This window comes from Coregonus lavaretus (genome assembly GCF_964263955.1).
Source record: "Coregonus lavaretus genome assembly, chromosome: 21".
NCBI lineage: Eukaryota > Metazoa > Chordata > Actinopteri > Salmoniformes > Salmonidae > Coregonus > Coregonus lavaretus.
Window position 1 is genome coordinate 11,926,871 of NC_140008.1, and position 12,594 is coordinate 11,939,464.

Below are 12,594 nucleotides of genomic sequence, written 5' to 3' on the forward strand. Positions count from 1 at the left end.
CCTCCCTCTGCAACTGGATCCTGGACTTCCTGACGGGCCGCCCCCAGTTGGTAAGGATAGGTAACAACACATCTGCCACGCTGATCCTCAACACGGGGGCCCCTCAGGGGTGCGTGCTCAGTCCCCTCCTGTACTCCCTGTTCACCCATGACTGCATGGCCAGACACGACTCAAACACCATCATTAAGTTTTCCGACGACACAACAGTTGTAGGCCTGATTACCGACAACGATGAGACAGCCTATAGGGAGGAGGTCAGAGACCTGGCTGTGTGGTGCCAGGATAACAACCTCTCCCTCAACGTGACTAAGACAAAGGAGATGATTGTGGACTACAGGAAAAAAAAAGAGGACTGAGCACGCCCCCATTCTCATCGACGGGCTGTAGTGGAACAGGTTGAGAGCTTCAAGTTCCTTGGTGTCCACATCACCAACGAACTTTCATGGTCCAAACACACCAAGACAGTCGTGAAGAGGGCACGACAAAGCCTATTCCCCCTCAGGAGACTGAAAAGATTTGGCATGGGTCCTCAGATCCTCAAAAAGTTCTACAGCTGTACCATCGAGAGCATCCTGACTGGTTGCATCACCGCCTGGTATGGCAACTGCTCGGCCTCCGACCGCAAGGCAATACAAAGGGTAGTGCATACGGCCCAGTACATCACTGGGGCCAAGCTTCCTGCCATCCAGGACCTCTATACCAGGCGGTGTCAGAGGAAGGCCCTCAAAATTGTCAAAGACTCCAGCCACCCTAGTCATAGACTGTTCTCTATGAATAGTTATGCACGCTCAAGTTTTCTTTTTTTTTTGTCTTATTTCTTGTTTGTTTCACAATAAAACATATTTTGCATCTTTTCAAAGTGGTAGGCATGTTGTGTAAATCAAATGATACAAACCCCCCAAAAATAGGAAAAATGCCAAGGGGGGGTGAATACTTTCGCAAGCCACTGTATTTCTGTGTGTCTGTGCCAGCTGTTCCCCATTCTCTGGAGAAAAATACTCCTTGTTTGCCTTGGAATATCAATGAATGTGCTCTTGAGAAACTACCTAGTGCAGGGATGGGCAACTCCAGTCCTCGGGGGCTGGAGTGATGTCACACTTTTCCACCATCCCTAGCGAACACAGCTGATTTAAACTAATTGCATTCTAAACTGAAGATCATGACTAGTTGATTATTGGAGTAAGGTGTGTTAGCTGGAGCTGGGTCAAAAGTGTGACACCAATCAGACCCTCGAGGAGTTGCCCATCCCTGACCTAGTGCATGTGAATTTTTGGCAGTCCAGAAAAGGAAATCCTATCATGTCTTGTATTTGTATTTGTATTTGTTAAGGATCCCCATTAGCTGCCATTCCCATTCTTCTCTGCAGATCCTCTCAAGCTCTGTCAGGTTGGATGGGGAACATCGCTGCACAGCTATTTTCAGGTCTCTCCAGAGATGTTAGATAGTGTTCAAGTCCGGACTCTGGCTGGGTGTCTCAAGGACATTAAGAGACTTGTCCCGAAGCCACTCCTGCGTTGTCTTGGCTGTGTGCTTAGGGTCGTTGTCCTGTTCGAAGGTGAACCGTCGCCCCAGTCTGAGGTCCTGAGCGTTCTGGAGCAGGTTTTCATCAAGGATCTCTCTGTACTTTGCTCTGTTCATCTTTCCCTCAATCCTAAACTTGTCTCCCAGTCCCTGCCGCTGAAAAACATCCCCACAGCATGATGCTGCTGCCACCACCATGCTTCACCGTAGGGATGGTGGCAGGTTTTCTCCAGATGTGACACTTGGCATTCAGGCCAAAGAGTTCAATCTTGGTTTCATCAGACCAGAGAATCTTATTTCTCATGGTCTGAGAGTCCTTTAGGTGCCTTTTGGCAAACTCCAAGCGGGCTGTCATCTGCCTTTTACTGAGTAGTGACTTCCGTCTGGCCACTACCATAAAGGCCTGATTGGTGGAGTGCTGCAGAGATGGTTGTCCTTCTGGGAGGTTCTCCGATCTCTACAGAGGAACTCTGGAGCGCTGTCAGAGTGACCATCGGGTTCTTGGTCACCTCCCTGACCGAGGCCCTTCTCCCCCGATTGCTCAGTTTGGTTGGGCGGCCAGCTTTAGGAAGAGTCTTGGTGGTTCCAAACTTTTTCCATTTAAGAATGATGGAGGCCACTGTGTTCTTGGGGACCTTCAATGCTGCAGAATGTTTTTTGTTACCCTTCCCCAGATCTATGCCTCGACACAATCCTGTCTCAGAGCTCTACGGACAATTCCTTTGACCTCATGGCTTGGCTTTTGCTCTGACATGCACTGTCAACTGTGGGACCTTGTATAGACAGGTGTGTGCCTTTCCAAGTCAAATCAAATCAAATTTTATTGGCCACATGCGTCGAATACAACAGGTGCAGACATTACAGTGAAATGCTTACTTACAGCCCTTAACCAACAGTGAATTTATTTTTAATAAAAAAGTAAAATAAAACAACAAAAAAGTGTTGAGAAAAAAAGAGCAGAAGTAAAATAAAATAACTGTAGGGAGGCTATATATACAGGGGGTACCGGTGCAGAGTCAATGTGCGGGGGCACCGGCTAGTTGAGGTAGTTGAAGTAATATGTACATGTGGGTAGAGTTAAAGTGACTATGCATAAATAATGAACAGAGTAGCAGCAGCGTAAAAAGATGGGGTGGGGGGCAGTGCAAATAGTCCGGGTAGCCATGATTAGCTGTTCAGGAATCTTATGGCTTGGGGATAGAAGCTGTTGAGAAGTAATTTGGACCTAGACTTGGCACTCCGGTACCGCTTGCCGTTCGGTAGCAGAGAGAACAGTCTATGACTAGGGTGGCTGGAGTCTTTGACAATTTTGAGGGCCTTCCTCTGACACCGCCTGGTATAGAGGTCCTGGATGGCAGGAAGCTTGGCCCCAGTGATGTACTGAGCCGTACGCACTACCCTCTGTTGTGCCTTGCGGTCGGAGGCCAAGCAGTTGCCATACCAGGCGGTGATGCAACCAGTCAGGATGCTCTTGATGGTGCAGCTGTAGAATTTTTTGAGGATCTGAGGACCCATGCCAAATCTTTTCAGTCTCCTGAGGGGGAATAGGCTTTGTCGTGCCCTCTTCACGACTGTCTTGGTGTGTTTGGACCATGATAGTTCGTTGGTGATGTGGACACCAAGGAACTTGAAGCTCTCAACCTGTTCCACTACAGCCCGTCGATGAGAATGGGGGCGTGCTCAGTTCTCTTTTTTTTCCTGTAGTCCACAATCATCTCCTTTGTCTTGGTCACGTTGAGGGAGAGGTTGTTATCCTGGCACCACACAGCCAGGTCTCTGACCTCCTCCCTATAGGCTGTCTCATCGTTGTCGGTGATCAGGCCTACCACTGTTGTGTCGTCGGCAAACTTAATGATGGTGTTGGAGTCGTGTCATGTCCAATTAATTGAATTTACCACAGGTGGACTCCAGTCAAGTTTTAGAAACATCTCAAGGATGATCAATGGAAAGAGGATGCACCTGAGCTCAATTTCGAGTCTCATTACAAAGGGTCTGAATACTTATGTAAAGAAGGTATTTTTGTTTTTAATTTTGTATAAATCTGCACACAAAAAAACAACTGTTTTCACTTTGTCATTATGGGGTATTGTGTGTAGATTGATGAGGAAATTGTTTTCTTTAATCCATTTTAGAATAAGGCTGTAATGTAACAAAATGTACAGTCGTGGTCAAAAGTTTTGAGAATGACACATATTAATTTTCACAAAGTCTGATGCCTCAGTTTTTATGATGGCAATTTGCATATACTCCAGAATGTTATGAAGAGTGATCAAATGAATTGCAAAGTCCCTCTTTGCCATGAAAATGAACTTAATCCCCAAAAAAACATTTCCACTGCATTTCAGCCCTGCCACAAAAGGACCAGCTGACATTATGTCAGTGATTCTCTCGTTAACACAGGTGAGAGTGTTGACGAGGACAAGGCTGGAGATCACTTTTTCATGCTGATTGAGTTAGAATAACAGTCTGGAAGCTTTAAAAGGAGGGTGGTGCTTGAAATCATTGTTCTTCCTCTGTTAACCATGGTTACCTGCAAGGAAACACGTTCCGTCATCATTGCTTTGCACAAAAAGGGCTTCACAGGCAAGGATATTGCTGCTAGTAAGATTGCACCTAAATCAATCATTTATCGGATCATCAAGAACTTCAAGGAGAGAGGTTCAATTGTTGTGAAGAATGCTTCAGGGTGTCCAAAAAGTCCAGCAAGCGCCAGGACCGCTGCGGGATCGGGGCACCACCAGTGCAGAGCTTGCTCAGGAATGGCAGCAGGCAGGTGTGAGTGCATCTGCACACACAGTGAGGCGTAGACTTTTGGAGGATGGCCTAGTGTCAAGAAGGGCAGCGAGGAAGCCACTTCTCTCCAGGAAAAACAGCAGGGACAGACTGATATTGTGCAAAGGGTACAGGGATTGGACTGCTGAGGACTGGGGTAAAGTAATTTTCTCTGATGAATCCCCTTTCCGGTTGTTTGGGGCATCCGGAAAAAAGCTTGTGCGGAGAAGACAAGGTGAGCGCTACCATCAGTCCTGTGTCATGCCAGCAGTAAAGCATCCTGAGACCATTCATGTGTGGGGTTGCTTCTCAGCCAAGGGAGTGGGCTCACTCACAACTAAGAACACAGCCATGAATAAAGAATGGTACCAACACATCCTCCGAGAGCAACTTCTCCCAACCATCCAAGAACAGTTTTGTGACAAACAATGCCTTTTCCAGCATGATGGAACACCTTGCCATAAGGCAAAAGTGATAAGTGGCTCAGGGAACAAAACATCAACATTTTGGGTCCATGGCCAGGAAACTCCCCAGACCTTAATCCCATTGAGAACCTGTGGTCAATCTTCAAGAGGCGGGTGGACAAACAAAAACCCACAAATTCTAACAAACTCCAAGCATTGATTGTGCAAGAATGGGCTGCCATCAGTCAGGATGTGGCCCAGAAGTTAATTGACAGCATGCCAGGGCGGATTGCAGAGGTCTTGAAAAAGAAGGGTCAACACTGCAAATATTGACTCTTTGCATAAACTTTATGCAATTGTCAATAAAAGCCTTTGACACTAATGGAATGCTTGTAATTATACTTCAGTATACCATAGTAACATCTGACAAAAATATCTAAAAACACTGAAGCAGCGAACTTTGTGAAGACCAATACTTGTGTCATTCTCAAAACTTTTGACCACGACTGTATATACAATAAAAAATATTACATGACATTACATTTCATAACACTTTTCACAACACATTAAGTGTGTGCCCTCAGGCCACTACTCTACTATCACATACAGTGAGGGAAAAAAGTATTTGATCCCCTGCTGATTTTGTAAGTTTGCCCACTGACAAAGAAATTATCAGTCTATAATTTTAATGGTAGGTTTGTTTGAACAGTGAGAGACAGAATAACAACACAAAAATCCAGAAAAACGTTATAAATTGATTTGCATTTTAATGAGGGAAATAAATATTTTACCCCCTCTCAATCAGAAAGATTTCTGGTTCCCAGGTGTCTTTTATACAGGTAACGAGCTCAGATTAGGAGCACACTCTTAAAGGGAGTGCTCCTAATCTCCGTTTGTTACCTGTATAAAAGACACCTGTCCACAGAAGCAATCAATCAATCAGATTCCAAACTCCCCACCATGGCCAAGACCAAAGAGCTCTCCAAGGATGTCAGGGACAAGATTGTAGACCTACACAAGGCTGGAATGGGCTACAAGACCATCGCCAAGCAGCTTGGTGAGAAGGTGACAACAGTTGGTGCGATTATTCGCAAATGGAAGAAACACAAAATAACTGTCAATCTTCCTCGGCCTGGGGCTCCATGCAAGATCTCACCTCGTGGAGTTGCAATGATCATGAGAACGGTGAGGAATACGCCCAGAACTACACGGGAGGATCTTGTCAATGATCTCAAGGCAGCTGGGACCATAGTCACCAAGAAAACAATTGGTAACACACTACGCCGTGAAGGACTGAAATCCTGCACCGCCCGCAAGGTCCCCCTGCTCAAGAAAGCACATATACAGGCCCGTCTGAAGTTTGCCAATGAACATCTGAATGATTCAGAGGAGAACTGGGTGAAAGTGTTGTGGTCAGATGAGACCAAAATCAAGCTCTTTGGCATCAACTCAACTCGCCGTGTTTGGAGGAGGAGGAATGCTGCCTATGACCCCAAGAACACCATCCCCACCGTCAAACATGGAGGTGGAAACATTATGCTTTGGGGGTGTTTTTCTGCTAAGGGGACAGGACAACTTCACTGCATCAAAGGGACGATGGACGGGGCCATGTACTGTCAAATCTTGGGTGAGAACCTCCTTCCCTCAGCCAGGGCATTGAAAATGGGTCGTGGATTGTTATTCCAGCATGACAATGACCCAAAACACACGGCCAAGGCAACAAAGGAGTGGCTCAAGAAGAAGCACATTAAGGTCCTGGAGTGGCCTAGTCAGTCTCCACACCTTAATCCCATAGAAGATCTGTGGAGGGAGCTGAAGGTTCGAGTTGCCAAACGTCAGCCTCGAAACATTAATGACTTGGAGAAGATCTGCAAAAAGGAGTGGGACAAAATCCCTCCTGAGATGTGTGCAAACCTGGTGGCCAACTACAAGAAACGTCTGACCTCTGTGATTGCCAACAAGGGTTTTGCCACCAAGTACTAAGTCATGTTTTGCAGAGGGGTCAAATACTTATTTCCCTCATTAAAATGAAAATCAATTTATAACATTTTTGACATGCGTTTTTCTGGATTTTTGTTGTTATTCTGTCTCTCACTTTTCAAATAAACCTACCATTAAAATTATAGACTGATCATGTCTTTGTCAGTGGGCAAACTTACAAAATCAGCAGGGGATGAAATACTTTTTTCCCTCACTGTATCTACAATACAATATCCATGTACGTGTTTGCTATCATGTGTATGCGTATGCCTGTGTGTGTGTGCTGTTGTATTTTTATCTTTTAAAATAAATCTGATTCTACTGCTTGCATCAGTTCCCTGATGTGGTTCCATATAGCCATGGCTCAATGTAGTACTGTGTGCCTCCCATAGTCTGCTCTGTACTTTGGAATTGTGAAGAGACCTCTGGTGGCATGTCTTGTGGGGTATGCATGGGTGTCCGAACTGTGTGCTAGTGGTTTAGCTCGGCGCATTCAGCATGTCAATACTTCTTACAAAAACAAGTAGTGATGAAGTCAATCTCTCCTGTACTTTGAGCCATGAGAGATTGAAATGCCTATTATTAATGTTAGCTCTCCGTGTACATTTAAGGGCCAGCCGTGCTGACCTGTTGTGAGCCTATTATAATTTTTCTTTGTGGTACCTGACCACATGACTGGACAGTAGGACCTGCCTTCTTGATAGTGTTGTTAAGAAGGCAGAGCAGCACATTATTATGGACAGACTTCTCTTTACCTTAGCTACTGTTGCATCGACATGTTTTGACCATGACAGGTTACCATCCAGGGTTATTCCAAGCAGTTTAGTCACCTTAACTTGCTCATTTTCCACATTATTCATTACAAGATTTAGTTGATGTTTAGTGAATTATTTGTCCCAAATACAATGCTTAAAGTTTTTGAAATATTTAGCACTAACTTACACTACTGGTCAAAAGTATTACAACACCTACTCATTCAAGGGTTTTTCTTTATTTTTACTATTTTCTACATTGTAGAATAATAGTGAAGACATCAAAACTATGAAATAACACATATGGAATCATGTAGTAACCAGAAAGCGTTAAACAAATCAAAATATATTTTATATTTGAGATTCTTCAAATAGCCACCATTTGCCTTGATGACAGCTTTGCACACTCTTGGCATTCTCTCAACCAGCTTCATGAAGTAGTCACCTGGAATGCATTTCAATTAACAGGTGTGCCTTGTTAAAAGTTAATTTGTGGAATTTCTTTTGTTCTTAATGTGTTTGAGCCAATCAGTTGTGTTGTGACAAGGTAGGGTGGTATACAGAAGATAGCCCTATTTGGTAAAAGACCAAGTCCATATTATGGCAAGAACAGCTCAAATAAGTAAAGAGAAATGACAGTCCATCATTACTTTAAGACATGAAGGTCAGTCAATCCGGAAAATGTCAAGAACTTTGAAAGTTTATTCAAGTGAAGTCGCAAAAACCATCAAGCGCTATGATGAAACTGGCTCTCATGAGGACCACCACAGGAATGGAATACCCAGAGTTACCTCTGCTGCAGACGATAGGTTCATTAGAGTTACCAGCATCAGAAAATGCAGCCCAAATAAATGCTTCACAGAGTTCAAGTAACAGACACATCTCAACGTCAACTGTTCAGAGGAGACTGTGTGAATCAGGCCTTCATGGTTGAATTGCTGCAAATAAACCACTACTAAAGGACACCAATAATAAGAAGAGACTTGCTTGGGCCAAGAAACACGAGCAATGGACATTAGACCGGTGGAAATATGTCCTTTGGTCTGGAGTCCAAATTTGAGAATTTTGGTTCCAACTGCCGTGTTTTTGTGAGATGCAGTTTGGGTGAACGGATGATCTCTGCATGTGTATTTCCCATCGTAAAGCATGGAGGAGGAGTTGTTATGGTGTGGGTGTGCTTTGCTGGTGACACTGTCTGTGATTTATTTAAAATTCAAGGCACACTTAACCAGCATGGCTACCACAGCATTCTGCAGCGATACACCATCCCATCTGGTTTGGTCTTAGTGGGACTATCATTTGTTTTTCAACAGGACAATGACCCAACACACCTCCAGGCTGTGTAAGGGCTATTTGTCCAAGAAGGAGAGTGATGGAGTGCTGCGTCAGATGACCTGTTGATTGACAGTCTCCTTCCTGGTCCTCAGCTCTTGATTGGTTGATTTACACTCTCCTTCCTGGTCCTCAGCTCTTGCTTGGTTGATTTACCCTCTCCTTCCTGGTCCTCAGCTCTTGATTGCTTGATTTACACTCTCCTTCCTGGTCTTTGATTTTTAGCTGGACAATGTGGACGAGCAGGCAGCCCAGATCCGCCGGGAGCTGGATGGACGACTACAGCTGGCAGAGAGGGTAGCCAAGGTAAGTCCTACACCTATAGCCCTCCAAATAAGAAGGCTAAGTAAGCCAAGAACAGTGATCATCAGCTCTGGTCATGGAGAGCAACATTTCTTTCCAGACAAGTACTTTCACACCTGAATCAACTAACCAACTACACAATGATTAGTTGAATCAGGTTTGTTAAAGGAAAACTCCACCCAAATAACTAGGTTTTGGTAATTGTTTAATTAGTCCATTTTTGATATAGTCCTGAAATGTTTTGCTCTGTATTTTTAAAGTTATATATCTTGAAAACGTGATTGCTGACATGCAAAACATTTTGGGACTATATCAACAATGGACTAATGAAACAAATGGCTAAAGATAGTTTTTGGGTGGAGTTTTCCTTTTTAAAGCTGGGTAGGCACCCTGTAGCTTAAAATAACATTTGTGATTACAGTAGTTATAAACTGCCAAAATAGTGGATGCAGAACTCTTCCTCTAACACTGACTCCCTCTCAGGAGAGGAAGTACCCCAAGTTTGTGTCCAAAGACATGGAGGCGATGTACATTGAGGAGCTGCGCTCGTCTGTCAACCTGCTCATGGCCAACCTGGAGAGCCTACCTGTGGCCAAGGGAGGTCCTGACTTCAAACAGAAGCTCAAACGCTCCTCCATGAACAACTCCTTCCTGGACATGGGCGAGGAGACCGAATTCCTCTCCAAGTCCGACGTAGTCCTCTCCTTCACACTGGAGGTGCGTGTGTGCGTGCGCGAGAGATCATCTTGTACTCTTACCCATAAAGTTATTTAGTGGTACTCTCAGGTTGCTCACAGTCAACATTAAATGATTTGTTGAATTCTGGTGGACTTTTAAAGGAAAGATCAATGTGTATTTGACATTTATTTACATTAGTCTTTTAGTTGTTTATCGATTCTGGGGTCAGCTTGAGGGTTATTGTGTGTACTAAGGGGCCAGTCAAAACAAACTAAACACATCTGCTCTTTGATTTTGCTTGGTGCGTGCATGCCTGCCTCCGTGCGAGCTGTATAACATTTGTTTCTCTATACAGTGTCCCCTCTGTTTGTGGATTCGGTGATAGTGCCTCGACTGGATTTACACGACCCAGTGACTCTCCGCGTCTAATGCTGCCCTTTCTATCTGCAGACGTGTGGAGCTGACCATGTCCTCTCTGTTGCTGTTTGCAGATAGTGATAGTGGAAGTGCAGGGCCTGAAGTCTGTGGCTCCTAACAGGATTGTGTACTGCACCATGGAGGTGGAGGGTGGGGAGAAACTGCAGACAGACCAGGCAGAAGCCTCCAGACCACAGTAAGTCATCATTAACAACATTAACACGTTTGCAGGTTCCCTTGCTGCAGTGGCCACGTAATTTATTGACTGTGTGTGTTCACTGTCATTACCTCCAGATAAGAGCGTCTGCTTAATAATGACTGTTCAGTCATATTTTGAAATGTCAAGTGAACAGTAGTCGGTGTCTTGGAAAAACCTGGTATCTCAGAAAAGTAACCTGAGTAATATGGTTTATTTTCAGATCTATTACCATATATTGATGGAAGTTCACAAGGCAATTTGAATGACTTATTTTAGTCCTAGAGTTTTTAATCCTTCCCAGAACATGGCTGGGGAGGACTAATTTTAATGTATTGTTATATATTAAGAAAAAAAATCTGATGCAAGGTTTTTCCAAGACGTGTATAGGGAATATGTAACAATGTCCGATGGGTTTGAGTTGGAACTGTCTCAAGAGACGTAAGGTGTGTTTTGAACATTTCAGACGCAGCTATTTTGTACTTTAAATGGAAGCTGGCTGTTTACAGCAGAGAGAGCATTGCCTGTTTAGGTCTAAGTGGATTATCCCTGGTCTTGGTATGTCAGCTTTTAAAGATGAAATAAACGTGAGCACGGCAGCCATACCTGATGGTAATGCAGTCAGACCTTAGCTTTGAAATGCTTACAATGCCCTGCGTCTCTGAACTTAGAAGAGTAAAACACCATGCTCTATGTAATAGACTACTGGTTTTAACATCTAAGGCTACAAAGCTTCCCCAGAGCATTGTTTAATGTTCTGAATGGCGCCTATTAAAGCTGTGAGTTATGTAATGCAAGAGGGTTGGGTGGTAGTGAGCACTCTTGATAGCTCTGCTGTCTTCTCCCATCTGGATCACCATGACACATCACCAATGACAGTGCTGGGTCCACAGAACAAAGCCTCGCCACCTCTTAACCTCCTTCTCGTGTTGTGATTTTTCCTCCGCTGTCCGCTCCACTTGTTTTTCAGCATAGCAGGCGGGTGGCACCATTGGGAGGTGAATAGACAGCACGGCGGAATTTGTGTTCGGTGGCGTAACCCCGGGCTACCGTGACATTCAGGTTCAGTGTTGGGTCAAGGAGTTCACCTGTCTGAGCTCATGACATCATTTCCACTTCCTTTGTTAGCTTGGCTGAAAACCCGGATGGCTTCTTGGTCATCTCGCAAGAGTTCTGGGCAGGGGCGCAACTTTGGTTTTAGAAGTGGGGGGGGGGACATTTCATGTAATTTTTTTGTCAGATAAATAACGCTCGGACGTGTCCGCATGGTCCTAAAGCACACCGTTGCATTGTTTTGTATCACATTCCAATGATAAAACGTGTGGGACAAAAATGCCATTTCAGAATGTGGGGGGGACATGTCCCCCCTGTCCCCAGTGAAAGTTGCGCCCCTGGCCTACCCAATCTAGATGTGGCTTGTAGTAGCCTACATAGCTGGTTATAATGAGGTGTTGGAGTGTATTCTTTAACACACTTGCTCAGTGTTCCCCTATGGAGGACTAAAAGTGCCACAATTAAATAAATAAATACACCATTAAATAATTACTTAAATGTGTCATTAATTAATTAAATGTGTCATTAATTAATTCAAATTAGAATTAAATACATAAATGTGTAATTAAATGTATCATTAATTAATTCAAATACCGATTCATTTTATGTAAAATACATATATAATTATTTCACTATTTACATTTACATTTCATGATCCTGCATTGCAGTGATTCATGAATTACTTAAAACTGTCAAACTGACCCATCAAAGTCAGTGGGCGGGGCTAACGCGAATCTAGTCTGATCCATTGCTTTGGTCTGAAGTAGAGTAGGCCAACCTGGATAGAGACAATGGAGGATCTCCGTGAACTTTCCAGGGAGTTGGTTAGAGACATTTTAAACTTAGCAGAGGATGTAGAAGCAGGACCTGCTGACATTATCCGGAATTGATTTGTCTTGGCTTGATGCAGAGGGTAACCAATCAGGCGTTAGGTTCCGCCTACCAACTTTTGATGGGTCAGTTTGACAGTTTTAAGTAATTCAGGAAGCACTCCAACGCAGGACCATGAAATGTAAATGTAAATAGTGAAATTATTATATGTATTTTACATAAAATGAATCGGTATTTGAATTAATTAATGACACATTTAATAACACATTTATGTATTTAATTCTAATTTTAATTAATTAATGACACATTTAAGTAATTATTTAATGGTGTATTTATTTATTTAATTGTGGCACTT

The 12,594-nt window shown here is 43.8% G+C and overlaps 1 protein-coding gene across 1 annotated transcript in view; it reads left to right on the plus strand.

Annotated features, from left to right (window-relative positions):
- The window catches only part of LOC311149019 (calcium-dependent secretion activator 2-like), a 208,379-nt gene that overhangs the window by 88,409 nt on the left and 107,376 nt on the right, over positions 1–12,594 (plus strand). The window contains exons 4-6 of the mRNA XM_084186092.1: positions 8,987–9,067; positions 9,548–9,781; positions 10,234–10,355. Of these exons, the coding sequence (XP_084042218.1) occupies positions 8,987–9,067; positions 9,548–9,781; positions 10,234–10,355 (437 nt within the window). The remainder of the gene's footprint in view (positions 1–8,986; positions 9,068–9,547; positions 9,782–10,233; positions 10,356–12,594) is intronic.